We start from the raw sequence: 24,120 nt of genomic DNA on the forward strand, positions 1-24,120 counted from the left end.
CTCACGGCAGCCCAGCCCCAGGTTGAGCTGTTGTTCAGCATCTTAGCTGTAGAGGGCAGTGTCACTGGCCCTCACATGTGGGATCCGAACCGGAGCCCTCTGGCGTCCCAAGCCAGTTCTTAACCATCGCACCACTCGGCCAGCCCAATTTCTTAGTATTTTGAATACATAATGGGTTTTTAGTTCAAAGTATCTATCATAATATCTTACATTTGTATTATGCTTTCCAGTTTTCAAAAATTTTATTTAATCCTTGCAACAACCCTGAGGGATAGCAAAGGATAAATATAGTCATCCTCATTTTTATAGATGAGGAAACTAAGGCCCAGTGCAGACCTGACTCAGCCAAGGTCATCTAACTTGTAATGACAAACTAAGTCTTTCCATGGCCTTTTGTTCACATGGAAGACTAGAATTATAGAGGCAATAGTTGTTGAACTGGTTTGAATAATATATATATGCATAGTAAGTCATATGAAAATAAAAGACTGGAAAATGCAAAGAGGCTCATGGCTCAGGTTTAAATTATGAGTTATACGACTGACAGACTTCTGTGTCTGTAGTACTATGAAATGTGATACAAAATCATCTATTTCGGATCAGATGCTTCCGATGGCTATTTCAGATCTAATCAGAAAAACAGCCATTTTATGATAAGTTAATTCCTTTTAAAACTAGGAAATACTTGATATGAGAATACATGACAAGAAGAATAACTCTGTCCCTAGAAATTCAAACTCATGTGAAACCTTATTATAAAGGGAAAAACCTTAGCATAGTCTGTTTTAGGATAGAATACTTAATTTTAATTTGGCTAACTTTATTTCCTTTTACACTCTGATAACCTTTGTTTGTTATCTGTTAACACACTCAAACATATCTACTGTAATTAAACAGAATTTGGCATAAGGTAGATCTGCCTAGAATTATCTCCATGGGGCTTTTATATGTAAAGTACAAAAGCAACTCATTATAATGCCTTCCAATTATAAGCCCCACCCATGGTTCTTGAAAATTGAAAATTGCATTATATTATTAGTAATTTTAAGGAAAGCAAGAATCCATTACTGATTTATATTTCTTACCTACCCTGAAAACTTGACAGAGCCTTGTTTCACCTCTGCACGCAGGCCTAACACCAAGGACCCTGTCCTTAGTCCCAGCAGAAGAGCTGGACAAAGTGTGGGGGTCTTGGCTTTACCTCTTGTTTCTAGACTGGACCTCAGATTTGGTTGTCTTAACATGACAGCCAGCACCCTCAGTTCTCATTTGTCTTTATTAAATTTATCCCACCCACCATACCCTTTTCAGTCTTCCATTTAGCCTATTATCTACTTTACTTGTCCCAAGCTGCTGTGTATTGCTGGAGACAGTTGTGGCCAGCATCAGTACAAATGTAGTAATTAAATCTTAGTTGAGCACTCCATGGTTCTCTTAGTTCTTTATCCTTGCCAACTTTTATATTTTTCAAAATTAAAATTCTCTCAATTCTCGACCTCTTTCATTCTCCTCACTCTGAATGAGTAATATCTCTTCCTATTTGCCTAAATATTTCACTTAGCAGCCTGCTCAGAGTTACTTTTCCTAGGCCAGTGGCTCTCAAATTTTTTTTAACTCAGGGCCCTATTGCACTCTTAAAAATTATTAAGGGCTTCAATATGAAAAAAAAAATGACTGAGACCTGTGGCATTATTTTACATTTTTGCAAATTTTTAATGTCTAGCTCATCAGAAGACAACTGGATTCTACCACTTGCTAGTCCATTCAGTCTGTTGCAATGTGTTGTTTTGATTGAAGTGTATGCCGAAATCCAGCCTCACACAGATATGTAGTTGGTAAGGCAGGGTATTATAATAGCCTTTTCAGATAATTACACATGTTTTCCTTTGATACCACACCAAAACTCAGCAAGTGCTAGTTTCTTAGAGGTTCATTGCAGTACAGAATCTGAAGCTGCATCAATAAACTTTTTGTACTTTGTTGAATTGAACTCCATTGGTTGGTCTTGTACTTTGAATGGATCTTTTACCCATGCATTAATTTCTAATAGCATAATTGGTCATTTGGACATTACCGGTGCACTGGTTTATGAAAACCTTTAAAATAGTAACACATTTCATTATATAGTATCAAAAATCACATGTATTACTATAGCCACTGATGTCATTAGAAAAACCTCTCTAAATATTGAGAAGCTGTCAAGCTCACAGTGGTGGGCACAAGTTTTCCAAGATTTTAGTTATTGCTTGAAAGCTTGAAATTAGTGCTCCACAAAAAAAGCAGTTAGTTCAGCTCACAATTCAAAACATTACTCATGTGCCTTTCTTTGAGATAGCTATCAATCATGATACTGTAGCATGTAGTAGAAGTGATTTATGGGTAGTTTAATTTTGTCACACAAATTATTTTTTAAAAGGATGTAGTATCCAAGTTCAAGATTTAATAAAATTAGTAGTCTTTACTGCATCAGTAAGGGCAATCTTAAACTGGCTGTTATTGTGTTGGAGAGCATATGGTGGCGTTTACTAGTGCAGTGACATAGTACAGTTTGATGGCATTGCCTTGATGTGTGCTAAGGCACCGCACTTTAACCCAGTATTGCTTTTATGCCATCACTGTGAATGTCAGCACAATGAAAAGGGCAAAGAATGTCTTGGTATTACTATGAAAATGATTTTAACCTCTAGCAGGCCCCCTGAAAGGGTCTCTCGGACTTCCAGGGGTCTGTAGACCATATTTTATCCAATCTTAGCCCCAGCGTACCACACTTTCTCAACTCTTTCAAGAGTTGGAGCCTTTAAACTTCTTCTTTCCCATAGAATCACACTTTGCCTTATTTTTCAAACTCATGCCCTTCAGTCCATAAAAATAATAATAATAATTCTTTATCCAACTACGCTTCATGCTATCATCCTTGTTCCCTTATTTAACACATAGTTTGCGTTTATTCTTCCTCCTTATATTCTAAACCATACCTCAACCCTTTCAGATAGCATTTCCAATTTATTTTTTTAGTATTTCCGGTGACAGATTTAATCCAGTATTTTAATTTATTTTTTTACTCTACTCAGCATCATTTATAACAGGTGACTAGTCTTTGCTTTCTGGTTTTTCCTTTCTAGAACTTCAGTGTATTTTTCTCTTACCTTTGTAATTGTTGTAAGTCTCCTTTGCCGACTCAGCCTCTGCTCACTCTCTAATGTTCCCAACTGTATTATCTTTGTTCTGCATGTTCTCATTCACTTTAACTGCCATGTTTAGGGTGACTCAAGTTGCTATCTCTAATCCTAAACCCTGCTCTAAGCTCCAGATCTATAGTTCCAACTTGTTTGAAATGTTGCCAAATGGTTGTCTCACATTTTTGAGACTGAACTTGACATTCCCAGAAGCAAACTCTCCCATCACTCTTCCCAAAACTTCAAGTACAGGGCTGAGCATTAACATAGTAGGAAAACAGCAGTCAGCATAACAGGCAAGATACCTATAAGGCAAGAACTATAATAAACAAGTAAACAATAATATAAGTACAGAATATGATAAGTACTGGTTGTTCTGGGGATGGTTGCGAGATCTACTTAGGTTTGTCAGGGTCTCTCTCTCTCTCTCTGAAGAGTTAATATCTAAACTAAGTCCTTAAGAATGAGAAGGATTCAGCTATATGAAGAGAGAGTGAGAAAGCATTTCATGTGGAGGGAACAGCAAGCATCAAGGCCCCAGGTTAAGATCTTGGGATGTTTTAAGAGCCTAAGGTCGCTGTAGATGATGAAGGTAAGATTGAACTGAGGAAAAGTGGAGTTGGTAGGTCATACAGTGTCTTCTACATCATAAAAAGTAGTTTAAGTTTTATTCTAATTGCAGTGAGAAGCCATTGATATGTTTTAAGCAGGCTGTGACAAAATCACATTTCCATATCTAAAATATTTCTCTGTATGGTTATCTATTAACTATAACTATGGTTAATAGATAAGTGTTGGGGGGCTTGGTGGAATGGGGGGATCTGGTTGGAAACTCCTAACAGTAATCTAGGTGAGAGATGATGGTGGTTTCAGCCTGAGGGTAGACTAGAGAGGAGATAGAAATGGACAGAGATACAAGGTATGTTTTGGAGCCTTGAGCCAAAAGGACCTTATCTTAAGGGGTAGCCTGAAAGATAAGTTGAAGTTTTTCAGAGAAAGCATTACCATGTGTGTCAAGCTGAGGGAACACCATGTTCAAAGAGTAAGAGAAACCAGAGGGAAATAGATATTTGAGGACCTGGAAGAAGCTCAGCATGCCTTGAGCATAAAAAGGGGGAGTGGCCAAAGGTGAGATGGGAGATAGAGGCAGAAGCCCGACCATATGGGACCATGTTAAGGCAGTTACTGTGTCTGGGCTAAGCTGGGCCCTGGGAATGATCTGATTATAACCAGAAATGGAAATCCAAGGAGAATGTGTAGAATGAAATGAACGTGGATTCTAAAGCCAAGACCTGAGGAACATTCGTATTTAAAAGGGAAAAAAATAAATAAATAAATAATAAAACAGAAACACACACACACACAAATAAATAAAAGAAATTGATAAAGGAGACTGAGAAGAAACAGAAAAGGAAAATTTGGGATAAGAGGAACCAATAAAGCCAGAGGACAAAGGTTTTTAAGAAGTCATTGGTCATATTTGAGATGATTTTCTGATTAAAGACTTGAGAAATAGCCTTTACTGGTCTTTGATGAACTTGGGGTGAGAATGACTTTGATGTAGTCACAGGTTGAAAAACAGATTACTGTAGGTTAAGAAAATTGAGACACTGCGTATAGATAACTGGGTGGACTTTGAGAGTGTGGGGGTTGGAGTTTGCAGTGGGTTTTTTAGTGGTAAAATGATTTTTTTTTAATTAGGACTTTACTTTTTTAGAGGAGTTTTAGATTCATGGCAAAATTGGGAAGGTGCAGAGATTTGCCATATACCTCCTGCACCCACACATGCATGGTCTTCCCCATTGTCAATGTCCTCCACTAGAGTGGAGCATTTGTTACACTTCATGAACCTGTATCGATACATCACTGTCATCCAAAGTCCATACACTACATTAGGGTTCACTCTTGGTGTTGTACGTTCTATGGGTCTTGACAAATGTATGACATGTATCCACCATTATAGTGTCACGCAGCATAGTTTCACTGCCCTAAAAGCCCTCTGTGCTTCAGCTCTTCATCCCTCTCTCCCCTCAACCCCTGGCAACCACTGATCCTTTTACTGTCTCCATAGTTTTGCCTTTTCCAGAATGTCATATAGTTGGAATCATAGAGTATGTACTTTTTCAGATTTGTTTATTTTACTTAGTAATATGCATTTAAGGTTCCTCCATGTCTTTGCATGGCTCGCAAGCTCAATTTCTTTTTAGCACTAATAGTCCATTGTCTAGATGGACCACAGCTGATCTATTCACCTACTGAGACATCTTGGCTGCTTCCAAGCTTTGGCAGTTACGCATAGAGGTGCTATAAACATCCGTGTGCAGTTTTTTGTTGTGGACCTAAGTTTTCAATTCCTTTGGGCAAATACCAGGGAGTTTTGGTGGAATCTTAAGGAGAATTTTGTGGTTTTGTTTTTAAATGTATAAGATACATGTTCAAATACTGTTTAAAAGAGAGTGATTGAGAGGCCAGGAGAGAGGAGCTGGGACGGGATGGGGTCCTCCACAGTATTTCTTACCTCACCTGCTGTCACCTAGTATCTCAAGCTAGAAACTTAAGTCACATCTACCTTTTTTTGTAGTTAGCCTTTGCCCCACTTGCAAATACTCATCAAATCTTAATTTTTACCACAGCAATATCATTTGGATACATAGTTTCTCCTCTCTACACTAACGTTGCTTTTTATGAGGTTGGCAGTATCTCTATAGGGCTGTTGAAACAGCCGCATCCCCACTCTGGTCCCTTAAAAAGAAAAATAACCAGTATGCTCATATGACTCCTTTAATTACTACTTGTGGTGTGGCCCTTCCTAGTATTAACCTCTTGTCAGCTTCCTCTCCTCCCATTTACCGTCTCTCCCATCCCACCGCATACCCTTCAGTTACATTAAACTTCTCTCTGATCTATTAACTTGCTCTGCCGTTACCCACCCTTTCTTTCCTTTTAAAAAAAGTGTTTTCTTTACCTTCAAGTCCTCCTCCCACCCGTGCCTCTCTGGCAAATCCCTATTCTAGATCTGCCTGCTAGTCACCAGTAATAACTTTACTCGGGCAGAGCAGGTCATCCCTTCCTGTATCCACAGCACTGTCTTCATCCTTCTGTTGTAATTTTCATTTATTCCTCTGTTTTACTAATTATTTGTTTGTATGTCTGTCTGCACCGGAGCTACTGGCACCTCCAGACCAGGGTCATGCGTGTATCCTAGATGCTTGGTATAGCATCTGAAGTTCATTCAATGTTTGTTGGATGGATGACTGAAGTATAACCATTAATGAAGCTTGACATATTCCTAGCCTGTTGGAATTGGAAGTGATCGTTTTAAAGATAAGTACACTGAGGCCTAGAGAGGTGAAATGATTCCCTGAAGGTTGTACGGAGAAGGCCTCTATTCTCCGGGCCTGTGCCCCTGTGCTGCAGTGCGCCAGTGCTACTCTCAGCCAGTACTGGTCCGGTAATGTCTGGATTATGATAGAGCCAATATGAGCACATTTACTGTATATGATTCTGTTTAATTTGTAGCTTATAGAATGTGACTCAAATATTGGAACGAGAAAAAGATACTATATGGAAACAGTCCTAAAAATCTGTTTGAATTCAGTACATAGACTGGACTTCCTTCAAGTAAATTATTTAGTAGTCAGATTTAGTGTGCTTTTACTAAACTCCACACTTTATTCCCCTAGTCCACTTAGTGAGGTCCCTGGGTACAAAACTGTGTGTGTGTGTGTGTGTGTGTGTGTGTGTTTGCGTTTGTGTGTGTTAGCGCGCACGCGCACCCATGTGCATTTGGCAGGGGGCTGGGGAATAGGTTCCATATTTTTTTCAAAGGGTTCTTTGATTCCCACAAAGAGTTAACCACTGCACCTGACTGATTTGAAGATATTTTGTGTTGTGATAAGTGATCTTTCTCTAAGCAAAGTACATTAAAAATTCTTTTAGCTGCTACCTGAATTACATTTTTAATCTCTGCTACTTGCTTTCATTTTTAGGGTTTGTGTTTAGTGAATCAGAGGGATCTGCATTAGAACAGTTTGAAGGTGGCCCCTGTGCTGTTATTGCACCTGTTCAGGTAACATAGACTACTTTACCAACTCCTTAGAGGGACGCGTTCCAACATTTCATACTTTTTGTTTTCTAATATATATGCTCTATGTAATCATGAGGCATGATCAGTTACCTCTTAACTTCTGTTCATGTGAATTGCTATAAATAGCCAAAATAAAAATGAATTCAGAACATGAGTAGGTTACACAGCAATAGCCTTTTGACTACCTTATTTTCAAGGAAACACGAAAGGTATTTTCAGAAAACTAGGACTAATATCACATCTTTTTAATACAGTGATCCTGTTGAGTAATAACATTTTATACTACAGAGAGTTACATTGTATAGCGGTGGTACTATTTTCATTTGTTCTGTCTATAAAGTATGATTTTCCTAAAGAGTGGAAATGAGTTAATGTTTTCATGGCATAAACTTTATAAATTTTTTTTTTAAAGTTGGCAGTATATACTATTTTAGGCTTCGGACTTTAAAATTAGTAACAACTAATTTTAAAGATTTTTTTCTTTGCACTAAAGATAGGGTTAATCTAAATATATGTCTTTGGTTTTGAATCTTGATGTGTTACATGTTTGAATTTCAAAGAATGATTTGTTATAAACTGTTACATTGTAAAAACCGAAAGTTGGATTTTCAATTTACCATTACACTTATAAGATCTGAACAGCAGTGTAACTTCAGAACTTGGATTTATTGTTTATGTTTTAATCAGCAGGTTTTGAAAAATAAATATTTAATGTGGTATTTATTATTCATTGGGCATAAAGAATGCATTCCTTAACTGTTAGCTGCAAAGTAAATTTCTCTTTCAAACCTTTTACTTCATACACTTACATTATTAAATTCAAAATGTGTTCTCCAAAGGAGGGAAGAAAATTCCCTTCGCGGCTGATTCCAAAATATGTCCTTTATAGGTCATTATTTCTTTAAAGAGTTGATATATGTATATCAATATATATATATATATATATATATATATATATATATATTGCACTAGCAGTATTTTTAAAAATTAAAAAAATTGAATGTTTGAACTTTGCCTGGGAGTTACTGAGTATAAAGGATAAAATTTAACTATAAATTAATTATTAGAGCTGTTATGTTGGGTAACTGAGGCAGATTTTGGTTGCTAGTAGGAATCTTATTGGAATTAAAGATTCCTTATCCTGCCTGCCTGTATGCAAATTGGGTTATATTAACACTGCCCCTCTTGGGTCCATAATAGTACCCTCAGGTCTTTATTGCAAGTCTGTGAATGTAGTTAAATGCACAGTATACCACAGGAGTTTTGTGTTTTATAAATTTTAGTATATGTATTTCCAAAATGGTAGTTATTTTTGCAAGTGGGTTTGCTGTGTAACAAGGGATAATGGTAATGTTCAAAATCCTGATGTGTCTTTGAGGTAGTAATTTAGTTTCGTAGTCACACAAATCTTTTCAGTCATAGAGGAATTTTGTTTATATTACTATTTCAGTGTAAAAGTCAAAGCTAAATCATTAAGAGCAATGAAGGGAAATAAGGAAGTCCAGATATTAAAACTTTTTAGACTATAAAAATTAGAACATGACACAATTGCTAGAAGAATAGCCATGTTATGGAGTCAAATACATAATACAGTAGTAGATCACATTACATATAACAATTGAACAAGAATTTCTCACATGTGATAAAGAAGAAACTACAAATCAGTGATGGAATAAAATTAAATGTCACTTATATGACTGGTTAGCAACTTAAAGGGAAAAAATGAATTTAGATAATCTCATACCATATACTAAATATATTCTGATATACTAATCAACCACAGAAAAGCTGAAAATAATGTATTGTCAGCCATCTAAGAAAAAGGATGGGTTCTAAGCTCAGAAAAATATTTGCAATGAAAATTAACAATAAATGGATATTGTCTTTCTTAGGCAAAGAACTTGTACAGGTTGATTAGAAAAACACTTAAGACCTCAGAGGTGAAATGGGCATGTATATGCAATCCTAGCAAGTCAAGTGGTGCTGGGCAGCCAAAGAATCAAGATGTTCGATCTCAGTAGGAATCTAAGAAAGTACAAATCAAACTGTAATGAGATTCTACTGCTTACTCTTTCTAACCTTTAAATAGAAAATAATTGCCTGTGCATATAAGGCTAGGATGATACTGGCATACTCATATATCACTCGATAGTACAAATTTGTACTTTGATCCTTGGAAGGAATTTTACATCATAATTGGAACCATGATAATACAGGTTATTTGATGCAATAATTGTACTTCTGTGAATCTTTCCTAAAGAAATATTCCTTAATATGAGAAATGTATTCAAGAAGAAGCGTTTATATTTATAGTAGTAAAAAATTGCGAACAACCTAATGTGCAGTGATGTACTTTAAACATGAAATAATGTTTAAGTAATTTTTGATGGCTTCATAGACATTTAGTGATTAAGAATTATAGTTATAAATTCTGTGGGAAAACAGAAAAATGTAATCACATACCTGTTATGCTTCTCACTTGCAAAAATATTTAATGCAGGTATGAAACAAAGACTAAAAGGAAGTATATCAAAATGCTAAGTGGTTGTATTAGTGGTGAAATAATGGGTGTCCCATCTCACTTTTCCAAAGTTTTATAATATAGTTATACTATTTATTTTTATAGTTGTTTTCATTTGGGGGAAAAATCAGAAGCACTTGTTTGTAGTATTTGTAGATTTTATTTCTATGAGAACATTATAAAATATTACTTAGATTTTTGTTAAAATTCTTTGAAATGATTGCCTGCTAGGTGCCAGGTACTGTGCTAAGTGCATTACTTATATTATCTCATATAATCCTCACTGCAACCTTTTAAAGTTTGTGCTATTATTATTTTCAGTCGTAAAGTAGTGGAAGTAGGATTCAGTCCTCTTGTCTGTACACTACTGCTTTCAAACGCAATAAATAAGAATCACCATAGTAACCTCTTTTTCTTGAGCCTGTCCCCTAGAGATTCAGATACAATAGATGAAGCATAAGAATCTGCATTTTAGGTAAACAAGTTGGGTGACTAGGATAGTTCTTTACACTTTGAGAAGGAAACAGTGTACTACACTGCACTGCTTTCTATCAAATCACCAGTGTAACGTAGTTGGCTCACTTATGGGAAGGTTAGAGATCTGTTTTTCTTTTAAGTCTTATAGTTTTTATTTTAGTTAAACTAGGAAGTAGGAGGTCCTTGTAATAAAGCTATGACTTTTGCAGTGGTATTCTTGTATCACAAATTAGAGCTAATAGAGCAGAACCACTTTTGTAGATTTCTTTTTCCCCAAGGAATCAAAATGTAGACTTCTTCCTGTTTTATAGGGCCTTTGCTCTTCTATAGAGCCTATTACATTTTTAAAAGTTTCCAGTTGTGTGTCTTACTTTGAATCATGTCTTGTATTTACCAGAAAATACATATTATGAAAGAAGAATTTTATGGATCTAGAATCAAGTTTATAGTAGTGTATTCTGAATAAATAATTATGCTCAGCTAACTGTCGAATGTGAAGGGGAGCCATTTGAAATTTTTATAGCTCTATTCAAAAAATTAGAAAGGAGGTACAAATTAGTTTCTTTTTTCCATTTTAAAATAAAAGAATGAAAGAAGGTATGTGTATAGTGCATGCTAATAATTATTGCTTTAATTGTATAAAGGCATTTCTTTTGAAGAAGCTCCTGTTTTCTTCTGAGAAGTCTTCTTGGAGGGATTGCCCAGGTATGATAGCTGTCTTTTATTAACTTTTACTCCATCCTCTGTTTTATGGATGTGACCCATGCAGCATTCTTTGGCAATAGTTTAGTCCAAATTATCTACTAGTATCTTAAAATGTAAACTATCAATGGGATATTTTTTCCTGAGGGTTTTTTTGTTTTTGTTTTTTTGGTTTTTTGGGGTTTTTATTACTGTTTCAGAAAGTTTCATGGACAATGACTCCAAATTTTTAAATGCATATTTCCAAATTTGGTTTTCCTAAGAGTTGTAAGACAGGATAATATAAGGGAAAAAATTTGGCCTCTTGCTAAAACATTTCCCTAAACTGTTAAATAATAGCATACCATAAAAAATAGTCAGTTACACATATGTATTTTGTCTTATTAAACTTTGAGCAAGAGCTCAGAATTATCTTCGTATATCCTGCATCTTTCAATATAAAGCCCTATGCAATGCAAATAATACTGCAAATAATTCTGAATTAAATTGCAAATGAAGCTGCCATAACTCTGCCATATGATTAGGTCAGAGAGCTGATGGTGCCACCTGATAATAAACATTTGCATTCTGCTTGACTGGTTACATAGATTTTTCCTTCACTTACACAATTTCTTGTGAACCTCACAATAACTTCTAGAAGGAAGTAGGACATATTATAATCCAAGTGTGAATATAAGACTTAAAATGTCACTGTCCTGTATTTTTTATTAATTAATAGCTGAAATGCAAAATCAATTTTAGTACACAAACTCTCCAAGAGATACTATTATTAACATGGACGTTTTGTTAATAAAATTTATATTTCTTGCACAGAAATATATTCACATTGATAAAAATTTATATAGCGTTGTCATAAATGTTGTGGTTATAAATTGAATGGCACAGTTCCTACTTTTAAAGAATTTTCAGTCTATTAGGAGAGATAGAAACCTCCATATAGCATAAAATTTTATATAGGGTGGGTATACATACATCTTATCCCCTTTGTTTGAAAGTTTCAAAAAGCAGTACTACTTTTGGAGAGTAATGCTGCTTGAAAAGGGGAGGGTGGCTAAGGTTCAGGAAGAAATTGAGCATTTGAGCTATTTTCTATAGAAATCTACAGCTCAAATCACTGCAGTACAGTATCAGTAGCTTCTGAAATTCACAGCATAACCACGATGGCCCCTCCTAATGTAATGGATTGCAGTATTGTATGTGTTGATGGTGTGTTATCTCATTATCCTTACCTCTGGGACAGGGAGATCAAAGACATTAGAGTAATTCAGAAATGGGGGGAAAATAGAGGCTTCAAAGGCCCTTCCATTGTGCCTGGTTCTACAGTTAAGTAAACCTCGTGGTTTAAATGCTCCATTTGCAGCTAAGAAAGGGGAAGTCAGTATGTATCAGGTTATTCTAAGCAGCATATTCTTTCTTCTAATGTTTAATTCTGCATTTTTTAGGATTCTTTTTCTCATTAATGGAAATATCTAATAGTGGTGATATTTTAACCCTCAAGCATATTGATTTCCTAAAATTTAATTTAAGGTCAGTTGTCTATGGGTTCCTCCCCCACACTTAAAGTGTTTGATTTCATCATTAATGCATTCTTAATATTATTGATGACTATTTTTTTTTCAAAGAAAACCATTATAACTTATACTTTGGTTACTTTTAGAGGAAGAGCGGAAGGAACTCCTTTGTCACACCTTAAGTGATATTTTAGAAAGTGCCTGTTGTGACAACTCGGGATCATACTGCTTGGTTACATGGTTAAGAGGAAAGACAACTGAGGAAACTGCTGGTATTTCCGGGAGTCCCGCAGAATCTAGTTGCCAAGTGGAACATTCCTGTAAGCTACATTTTTGTTTCCTGGAAGCAATTTGTTATACCTTTGTTTTAATAAAACGATTGAAAATTTTAAAGAAAAAAAATAGATTTAAATTTTTTCATAACCTGTCTCTTTTTTAGCCTAAGGTTAATTGATGAGCCTGAGTAGTTTTCATCTCTCTCTTGGTTATTTTAATTGCTGGAGGGGGTTACATTTGCTTTTTTAAAAAAAAATCCAGTTAACTTCTTGATTACATTCTCTTTTGAGCTTTGGAGTTCTCATTTAGAAAGTTTAAAGAACATATTTCTATATACTTTAATTTTAAATACCTTAATGTTTTCTTTAGTATTGGGGGGAGGAACGGATATTTTTTCAACATAAAAAAATTTCTTAAATAGCTTTAGTTGCTTCCTACAGTAAAGATGGGGACTTTTTTTCGTTACGCAGTTTCTTTTCTTTCTGAACTTTTTGGGCGTTGTTACTATATATGAATTATTTTAAGCTAGTTTTAATTATGTTTAATTTTCCCTTCATTTAAGTTTTTCATAATTTGAAGATTTCTTTTTAAAATAAGTAACAGCTATTCTCATTATGAAAAATCTTATAGTCTGTGGCCTTTAGCCTTTGAAAATTCTTATGTAATTGACCTAAAAACTGCCAGAATTAACTAGTAATTCTAGTTAATTCTAGAATTAACTAGTGGTTAATTCTGGTGGTACAGAAGCTAGATAAATGGAGTTGCTTTTTGTTTTTCTTTGCAGGAATTATCTTCTTAGTAAGTGGTTTTTGAGAATTGGTAGTTCCAAGTGCTTATATTGAATAAGTGACTTATTCTACCTATAATGCATTTTACTGTCATCTCTGTGGAAATTGTTCTTAAAGAAATTAGACTGATTTCTAGAAAGTAAATTTTGATTACTTGTGATATACATCTTGCTTTCCCTGTAGGGCTGTCTATGAGGCATTGTCGCTTCCTTGAGCTAAAGTCTTTGTGATGTCAGTATTTTCTCTCCTACCTCTGCAGTTACAATGACAAATTCTAATAGCAGTACATCCGCAAGGAACAATTTTTAAAATTTAAACAGTTCAACGACATTTCTTTTTCAGGCCTTTTAAACATAACCTTTCCAAAAAATTAACACATTTTTAGAGTTCATAATACAGTTGAAGAAAATAAGTGGAAAATATTCACAAGGACCATAGTAAAAAAATCATTAAGTATGGTTTTAAAGTATTTTCCAGGTTTTAATGGGTTGCATGTAAGCATGTTTAATAATTTCATTAAGGATATTAAACTTTTCACAGGAATAGTTGAACTAATTAAAGTTCTTTTAAAGATTATGTACTTAAAGCCAGTCTCTATATCAAAATGTAAGAAAATAGTAAGATCTTTTTTTGTAACATTTTTCATCAGTGTCTTGGCATGTACTTTGTGCTTCCTATGGACTGTGCTGTATATTCTGTAGTGATAGGTTAAATGGCCTCATAATGCGTTAAATTTGTTACTTCAGTTACTGATTCAGGTAGGCATATTATATTGAATTCTTCTCCAAAAAACATATTTTAGTAATTTTCCAATTTACTTTGCCTCATTTTAAAAATGGACATAAAACCGTATTTTAAATATGTTTTTAATATTGTATAAATTTGAAACGTTTTGTTAACTGAAAATTTGAGAATTTACCTTAGATATTGACAAATGAAATGAACTTATATTAAATTTTTTATTCCATATAACAATCTGTTTTACCTGTTCTTTCCTCTATTCCCAGCTATGTTCTTTTTTTTGTGTTGTATATTTTTCCACCATCCTGCCTGCTAAGCTTTTTATTTTGCTTGCCTCTTTTCTCTAAATTATTATCTTTATGTCAACTTTCATAGTATGTGCCCCGTAACATTACTTAGATAATTAGGCACAGAACAATTAGTACAGTTTGGAAAAGGTTAGGTAGAATTTTTATTTTATCCTGAAATTTTAAATGCAAAGTATTTTCCCCCTTGTCAGTATTACATTCCATACAAACATGAATTTCATTGGCTTGTGTGATGTGTATAGTTTTGGCTTTTGGTAACGCACACTTGTTTGCAGTAGTAAATACTCAGGTTCAATTTCAGTTTGTTTCCCACACAAATCAAAAGATTATTTAAGCCATTGGACTGCTAAAGATTTTTAAAAGTACTTTGAAACGTTTGAAAATTAAAACTAGACTTTGAAAGGCTAGCATAATGTGACCATTTAAATTGTAAATTAAGGTTTTTTTTATTTTGAATTCATACTGAATCAATTTCTAACTCTCTACTGAGCATTAATACTTGAAAGTACTAAGATTTGCCTTATAAATATACATATGAAATTGTTCACTATCATAAATTAAAGTAGGCATTTTGTTCCACGTATGATATCTTTAAAGACGATCTCTGGGGAGCCAAGACTCAATGGGTTGAAATCTCTGCTCTGCTGTTTATTGCTGTGTGCACTTGAAAGGATTCTTCACTGTGCCTCAGTTTCCTCTTCTGTAAAATGAGGATAATAGGGTTGTTATGAGAATTAAATGAGGTAAGGCCTGTAGAATATTTGGAAAGGGGCCTGGCACTTACAAAAGTGCTAAATAAACATTTCCTTTTATTTAAATGCTTTCTTTGACTTCCTTTGATTTTTTAAAAAATTTATAATTGTACTGATTTAATAAATATAATCTAAATAAATTACTGAAAACTTCTCAACAGTTAATGAATTAATAAGGAAACAAACTTAAACCTGCCGTTGAACCTGTGTAGTTCCAAAGTGCAATGCATTTTTATACACATTTGTTTAAAAATTAAACAGTAAGCCTAAAGATTTTATGTTATAAAGAAGGAAGATTAGCTATGATGATTTTACTTGAATTTATGGATTGAAAGATTATATCAAAGTGCAGGACACATTACAATGATGTGTGAAGCACACTGATTGCCAATCATTTCTCCTATTTTATAAACTAGCATAACTGAATTGAAAAGAAGTGTTTATTGTTTAATCACACTCTGCATTCTCAGTGTTATATTCATTTAGTTATAATCATGGTAACTCAGATGTTGAAATATAACTTTATGTTATAGCGAAGTTGAAAATAAACTGAGACTTTCTTTAAAAGAGTAAGGAACGAGGGAAAATTTTGATTGCTTGAAAGTATTTACAGCCTGCTGTGTGTATCTTGTGTCATTTATTTGCCGTGTGTAGTGCTGAAAAGTGTCTTTTATGTATAGCTGCCTTGGCTGTCGAAGAGCTTGGCTTTGAGCGATTTCATGCATTAATTCAGTAAGTAACACTGGAACATTTAAAATACTTAACCTTTGGACACATTGCCATTTAAGCTTATTCATACTGTGGAAAGGTACTTAGATTTATATGCTTGAAGACTCCTTTGTTTTCAAATTTCAAAAAAGAATTTGTACATGTGTACTTAAATTATTCAGATTCCTAAATTAACTATAGAAATACACTTTTTATAACATTGAAAGCTTTTTTACCATTACAATGAAAAAAATCATTTTAGCCTAATGTTTCGCTGTCCTGAGTGAGTATAAAGATTTCTAGGATAAATATTTGAATTATTTGTTGTTTGCCAAAAATGCTTTCTATAATAATGTTTGCTAAAAGTGCCATATTTTCATTAGAGCATTTAAACTTTTTACTACAAAATGAAAGGTAAAGATAGCTATGTTGACAGAATTAAGGTGGCATTTGATTTGCAATATATTATTGATTTCTTTTAAAAGAAGCAACAAATGTACACTTTATCTCTGGTGTCAGATATTTATTAAATAATTTTCAGGCTTTAAAAAATCAAGGTTTTTTTGTTGTTGTTCTGAAACACGTCTTAGAAGAGGGCCAGCAGCGCCACTTCATTCCTTAAATAACTGTATAATGATTGAAGGATTTATCTATGCCAGACAGTTCACTAAGAGATGAAAAGGGTCTCTACCAAGTAGGCATTCTGTCTTAATGGGATATGTTATATATAGTGACAGTTGTCAACAACAGCGTTTACTTTTAATGGCTAAATTTGTATTTGAAAATTGGGGACACGTAGAAAAATCTCCTGTTTGTATACATTTTAATGTATCAGACAATTAAGAATGTTCCACTTATAGATGTAGTAAATCTCATGATGGTACTAATACTTTATTCTTTTTTCCCCCAGAAAAAGATCATTCGGAAGTTTATCAGAATTAAAAGATGCTGTCTTGGATCAGTATCCAATGTGGGGAAACAAATTTGGAGTATTGCTTTTTCTGTATTCTGTGTTACTGACAAAGGTTTGTTTAAAATGATGCTGCTTCTGGCTTTTATTAGTTTGAGTTTAGTATATGTTTCCTGTCATGAGGAAAAAATGTATCCTTGATGCTGATTCTAACTTTCAGAATATAAACCTCTTATGCTGATGACAGCTCTCTTTTCCTGCTACTCACTTTTTGCTTCACCACTTTCTAACTTACTTTCACCCCTGATCTTATGGACTGCAGAGGTTATCAGTAATATTCTTCTTAAATGAAATGCACTGTTCTTCTGAATTTTACTTTCTTTGCTGTTAGCAATATCTGGAAATTGACCCCTTAATCCCTTCTGCAAGCTCTTTCTAACCACCATCCCCTTTCTTAACTTATCTAATAAATCATTGTATTAAGTTCTCTTTCTATAATGTCTCAGAATTACTTTTTGTTTATATCTTCTTCTCCATCTTTACCTCCTGGTTCTTTGTCTCCTCCTCTAAGCTTTTATTCTAGAAATTTCAGTCTTTGGATCCTATATGCTGCTGCTTTTTATGGGTATTTTATTCTCTCCATTTACTTTTACGTGGTTAATTCCAACATGTACAGTATCAGTCTTGCCCTTTTTCCCCAAGTACCAATCTCATATCTTAGTAGTCTGTTAGTCTCAGTCTCAGTTATCCTACTAGATTTACCATGTCTAAAATCAAACTTCTTTCATTTGACAAATGATTATTGAGCATTGATCTATCCTAGGCACTGGACTTAACAGTGTGGGATACAATTCTTTTTTAATGGTTCCTCTTCGGTGTTGTAAGGAAAAAAAAATGATTGCTTTCATTACGGCATTATGTTTCACTGTTCATTGTATGCACAAAGCATGATGGGAAAATAGTAACAGTATGCCTAAGTTTATTTGGTGGAATCAAGGGCACACCATATATAGTAGGGACCATTTGATGGCTGAGTAAAACTTTTCTAGACAGAAAAGCTGTGGGAAGATTTTTCAAGCAATAAGAATAACAATTATGAAGGCATAATGAATTGAGGATACAACACATGTCTGGGGAACCATAGTAGTTCTGTATTTCTGCAACATAATACTTCAGAAAGACAACTGTGGAAGATGAGACTGTTACATAAACATGTAAGGTTTAGAATATGAAGATCCTTGTATAGTATGCAAAAATACATTAGATTTAATGAGGCCAAAATTAGGACAAAACAAACATTTTCAACAAGGGAGTAACAAGATCTTTTTGTTGATAAAAGATTCCTTAAATTGGGATAAGAATTGTACTGGAGGGAGTTGGTGTGTGGAGTATACATCTATAGTCAGGAAAAGTGATTATTGAAATAGGTGAACCTAAGCCAGGGCAGTGACCGTGGAAATGGAAAAGAAATGGAGCGTATTTAGAAGCATGTTTTAAACTTAGAAATTTGAAAACATTTAGGAGGATGTTTAAGAGAAAGGACCAAAGTACTTGGTCGTTGGTTAGAAGTGCTAAATACCAGTGGTGGCTGTATCTAAGATGACTGGTTTCTTAGGCATTCATCGTGACTTTTCATAAGTCTGCCAGGTTTTTAGGCTCAAGACTTTTGATACCTCAACTGTCTCTTGTCCTTTGCAGCCAATAAACCATCATGTCTATAGTCATTCTTCCTTGAACTGGTCTTTGAAATGATTTCCCCTCCCTCTCCGGTGGTTATATCACTTGTTCATAATATTCATTTTGCCTTTATCATAGCCCGCTTTGTACTGTTTTTTACAAGGAAGGCAAGTACAAGATCTCATACACATTTGTCACATCCTACATATCTTTACGCAATCATTAAAGATTTTGATCATTGATCAATTGTCTCTTTAATCCTTAGAAATAGCCTATATAATCTGGTAGAACCAATGGTTAGAGTTAGATGAGTAGCTCAATGAATGCAGGTTATCTTTGTCATTTTTGAGTTGATGAAGTTGAAATGCCTAGGTCTTCTTTAGTTATCTAGTATTTAGACCTTTTGGGATTTGGGCACCCTTTGGGAGGATTAAAAATATTAGAAAATTGGTTTTCAAGAAAATAAGAAGCTTCCTGCCCTCCTAGTTTATACTTTGGTCAGTACATATTTGAATTACCAATATTTGTGAGAACACACAATCAGAAGCAAACCTTCCATTTTCTTATGTATCGGTTATACCTTTTGTGTATTTAAATTTATATCTCTTATCAACACTCGTTTGTATGTTTTTTATACCAATAAGCTTTTTAAATGACCTAAGAAAATATATCAGATGCCTTAGCAGGTTTATTAGTTTTGAATTTAGCTTGAAGTTAAATGAATATTAACTTTTGGATTAATTTTCTCCTTCCTCCTCTTGAAACTTAAACTTTCTCTCTCTGTCCCTTTAACCAACATTAGATCTATTACCTGCATTCTTTATATAGAGTCCACGGAAGAAAATAAAAAGATATTCTCGGTGAAACTGCTTCCCATTATCATCTTAAATGCACCCCTGATTCAAATCTGGGTAATTCTTTGGCAGAAAAGTTACTTAAATAATTGTGTTTTATTATTTTGTAGTATGAACTGGTCAACTTTTAAATTATAATTTTCATTTTTAGTTTTTAAAATAAGCCAAGGATATTTGCTTTCTTTAGGGCATTGAAAACATAAAAAATGAAATTGAAGATTCAACCGAACCTTTGATAGATCCTGTGTATGGACATGGCAGGTAATTACTAAAATCTATTATCTTCTATATGGACTTTAATTTTTAAGAATTTGACTTAGAATAAAATACTATGGCATCAGATAATTTTGCTTGTCATTGTTAACAGTATAAAGTCTATAAATTTGAGCAGTCTTGTGTTTTATGCATTGTTTGCCTTATGTATGAACTCTTAATTTCCACTTCAGGTTTATGTATGCATTGTATTTATTGTAGCAAATATTTTGTTTTAAAATGGTTCCAGGGGTATTATAACAACTTCTGCTTGATGTTCCACTTGTAAAATGGATGTAAATAGATGAAATTTATTCATTTTGACTTAGAAATAAGTATATCCTTACCTATTTATAAATGCTTTCCTGCTTGGGAGAAAATGCTTTCCTGCTTGGGAGAAAAAAACAACAACAATTTTCTTATTTTCCTCTGAAACTACCCTCTCTGTCAATTTTTTTTATAGCTATTTCTATTAAAATTGATAAAACAGATTAACTCAGGCTAAAAAATAAGTACTTCTTTTTAGGACTTTCTGCCTCAGAGGTTCAAATTCACATATGCTCCATCAAACACAAAATAATAATTATATATGTGTTTTTAAAGATGATTATAAGTATTAAGTAAATTATCTATCATTTAGTTTTTTTATCCATTTTAATATGGTATCTTGGATAAAGTTGTTAAATTTATATGAATATATAGAACAATAGATACCATTGTAGTGATTCATTTAGTGACACATTTAGCAAGGCTGTTGTTGAGTTGAGTGTATAAAATGAAAAACATAAGATTTTTCCTAACTTTGTTACTTAAACAACAGAATTTAATGTAAAAAGTCACTACTTTATGCCTTACCACAGGGACCATTTTATTTGAAAATTCATTTATTCATATTTTAATTACTTTTTAATTTTTATTAATAGCCAAAGTTTAATTAACCTCCTACTGACGGGACATGCTGTTTCTAATGTATGGGATGGTGATAGAGAGTGCTCGGGAATGAGTAAGTATAATCTCTATGTGTGTATCTCTTACAATTAATATTTCACTAGAATACAGTTGATCGTTACTCATCTACTTAATGGCTCTGCATCACTTAGAAGTTAAGATAAGTGCTTTATAATACAAGTTTTTACAGTTTTCAAGGTACTATATAACCTGAAGAGCATAGACTTTGGAGGCAAACTTGGGCTCAAATCCCAAATTACTTTTCAAGCCTTTGGTTTTCTCTAGTATAAAATTGGGATTATAGGGCTACCTTCTTTAGCAAAAGTTAAATATAGATCTCTTGATATATGTATATAAACTGAATATATACTTAGGCAGTGGTATGAATAAGTCTGGAACACTGTTGCATTGTGCTTAAAATTAAGGAGAATTATAAATGTATTTTTAGAGATGGTTATAAATATTAAGTAAATTATCAGCATGAGTATCATTTATTTCTTCATCCATTTAAATACAATATCTTGGATAAAGTTGTTAAATTTATATGAATATATAGAATAGTAGATACCATTGTGGTGATTCATGTGGTGACATATTTAGCATGGCTGTTGTTCAGTTGAGTGTATAAAATGAAAAATGTATTGTGATTTGAAATATCTACTTTGAGAATCTAGTGGTTTTTCTTGTATTAATTTTAATGTACAGAATTTCCTTTAAGATGCTGGGCAAATTTAATGTTAAACCACCATCCCCTCTACCACTACCTCCATTGCTGGTCTCAATTATTATTTTCCTATTACTTTTCTATGTTGCCAGGGACATTGAAGTGAAATACCTTTGGCCAGTCCATCCAGTTAAGAACTGATATATAGCTCTGAATAAAATGCTCTTCAGCTTATTACTGAGTCTGTCTAAATTCATGTATTTACTCATTTAACTTATATTGAGTAACTACTGTGTACCTCCCATTGAAGTAGGTAGCATAACCCAGGAAGTTCTGTAGTCCTTATACTTCACAGGGAAATTTATTTCTTCTATAATTATATAAAACTCACCAAATGACCGAAGCAAATATTTTGATTGAGAAAATAATAGTTTTGATTTTTGTTCCCATTTAAATGAGTAAGCCTTGATCTTAAATTTGAGTTTTTCTTAACTAACAGAAACATGATAGGATATAACATTGAGGGGGAAAAGAATCAGTAAAAATTACGTAATTTCAGAATGAAAAAGTACCTCAGCGTGATCCAATCCTTTATTTTACTGTTTCAGAAATGTAAGAACTACCCGCCTTCCCTACATTAGATAAATACCGTATTTCCCCATGTATAAGACGCACCCTTTTCCTAAAAATTTGGAGTCTAAAAACTGGGTGCATCTTATACAGTGGTCGTAGATTTTTTTTTACCTGCATTTCCCGCTTTTTTCGTGCTTGTTTTTGCGCTCATACAACCACTGTATAAGACGCATCCAGTTTTTAGATCCCAAATTTTTCGAAAAAGGGTGTGTCTTATACATGGGGAAATACGGTATATGGAAATTATTCTCTTCATGATGAAGTTAGAATGAAAACCTAGTTTTGCTAATTTGGGGTAAAGATCTAATTTTAAACAGTAAAATTCACAGTAAAAAAATCTGCACACGTTATCTTCTCAATTTTTTGTGAGTCCTTCCTCTTCATCAACCCTCATCCTCACTGATAGCTGAAAGCATTTAGTCCTGCCAGTTAAAGATTAATATGCAGGTTTCTCACTCTTGATGGCTTCTACACACCTCTTCCTCCTTCCCGATGGTTTCTGGGCCCTGATGTGTCTTATATCATCTGAGGTAATTAGGGAAAGAATGTCCGGTTTCTGCCAAACTTTGGCTGAGGTATCTCATCCCACTTGGCCTTTGTCCTTGCTACTCCTATGTGCTGTGGCTCGTAACTCTTTCCACCTGGACTTTTGTGCATTGCTCTGACTTCTGTACTAGTTATCACAGTCCTTTCTACACATTCTGCAGGTGCTCCCAGCCCTCTCCTATTCCCAGAACCAGAATATTTCTCCCTAGTTTCCCTCACCCAGCCTCCCATAGGCTTTTTTCTTGCCCTGTGCTACCTTTACAGAATATTAGTCAAGTATTCAAGTTTTGGTTTTTGATATGTACAAATTCATCCTTTTCTGTTTCTTGAAATAGCTTTCAGAGCTTTTGACGTGCTGTGGATTTATTTTCAGATTAGTTTGAATATCAAAACTAAGCAATGGCTTTGAAATAATTATTTTGAAAAAGAAAGTAGACGGTATATTTCTTGCATTTTCCCTCAGTCATTAGAAATGTTGGCTTGAAGTTGAATCTATTTTCAGTCACCAAACTTAAAATAAAAATTCATACATTCATTCAGGATTTATTCGATGTTTTTCTGCTCTGCCAATATGGGAGGAGGTTATACTCTATGTGATATACAAAAGAAAAATTTAATTAAAGAGTAAGAATTTCAAAATCTTTAGGCAAGCCACTTTACTTCTCATGATTTCCGTTTCCTTATATATAAAAGAGATGTTGTAAAGGTGAAGATGAAATTTCTAAGATGCCCTAACTTGCCATAAGAACTCAGGTTTCCCTCAAAAGCCTACACACTTAGTTTGGGGAAATAAGGACATGCACACAAATAGCTGTAATGCAAGGTACAATGAAGCGTGTTGACATAAAGTATTCTAGAAGGTAAGGGGAAGGAGGAATCTTTCCCTATATGTTTATGTTGGGGTGAGGGGAGAGACTTCAAGTAGGATTTAACATTCTAATTGGGCCAGATGGAATGAGCAAGAGGATGTTTTGGGAGAAAAATATAGGCTGTGTTTAGGGACAGGGACGCAAATCAGTCTGATTGGAGTAGTGGCTCTGAATCCTGACTACATATTATCACTTGGAGAGCTTAAACATATGTCAGTTATCAGGGCCCAGCTGAGAATAAATAAATGAATAAATTAGAATCTTTAGGTGGTGGGACCCGGGCGTGGTAATTTTAATATTTAATATCCCACCTGTATGATTCTAACGTACATCCAGGTTTGAGAGGCAATGGATAAGAGCATTGGATCTGTGAAGGAGACTAAGTAAGAGGGACAGTCATAAATAAATGTGGGGTTGCCTAGCAGCAGAGGATCTTAAATACTAAGAAGTTTAAGCTTTAGTTGACAAACATTAGGAAGAGAGTCACTAAAGATGTTTGAATAGCAATAACATAAGACTTATAAAATGAGAACATTAATCTGTCAGTTTGTAAAATGTGTTGGCATGGGATGACCTGTCAAAAGCACATAGCCTAGACAAGTGAGAGGTAATGAGATGAAAATAGGCAGGGCAAGGGAAGAAAAAGAGATCAATTGGTATTTATGTACTTAGTGTTGAGGATTGTGTTTTGGATATGTATCTTCTTAACCTCAATATATA

The 24,120-nt window shown here is 34.0% G+C and overlaps 1 protein-coding gene across 1 annotated transcript in view; it reads left to right on the forward strand.

The window, feature by feature from the left end:
- The window catches only part of LOC109374602 (ubiquitin carboxyl-terminal hydrolase FAM188A-like), a 100,443-nt gene that overhangs the window by 4,477 nt on the left and 71,846 nt on the right, over positions 1–24,120 (forward strand). Inside the window, exons 2-8 of the mRNA XM_019629341.1 lie at positions 7,091–7,245; positions 10,906–10,966; positions 12,621–12,794; positions 16,020–16,071; positions 16,958–17,072; positions 19,676–19,749; positions 20,664–20,764. Coding sequence (XP_019484886.1) covers positions 7,091–7,245; positions 10,906–10,966; positions 12,621–12,794; positions 16,020–16,071; positions 16,958–17,072; positions 19,676–19,749; positions 20,664–20,764 — 732 coding nt within the window. The remainder of the gene's footprint in view (positions 1–7,090; positions 7,246–10,905; positions 10,967–12,620; positions 12,795–16,019; positions 16,072–16,957; positions 17,073–19,675; positions 19,750–20,663; positions 20,765–24,120) is intronic.

The sequence above is a fragment of the Hipposideros armiger genome, unplaced genomic scaffold, assembly GCF_001890085.2.
Source record: "Hipposideros armiger isolate ML-2016 unplaced genomic scaffold, ASM189008v1 scaffold_844, whole genome shotgun sequence".
Classification (NCBI taxonomy): Eukaryota; Metazoa; Chordata; class Mammalia; order Chiroptera; family Hipposideridae; genus Hipposideros; species Hipposideros armiger.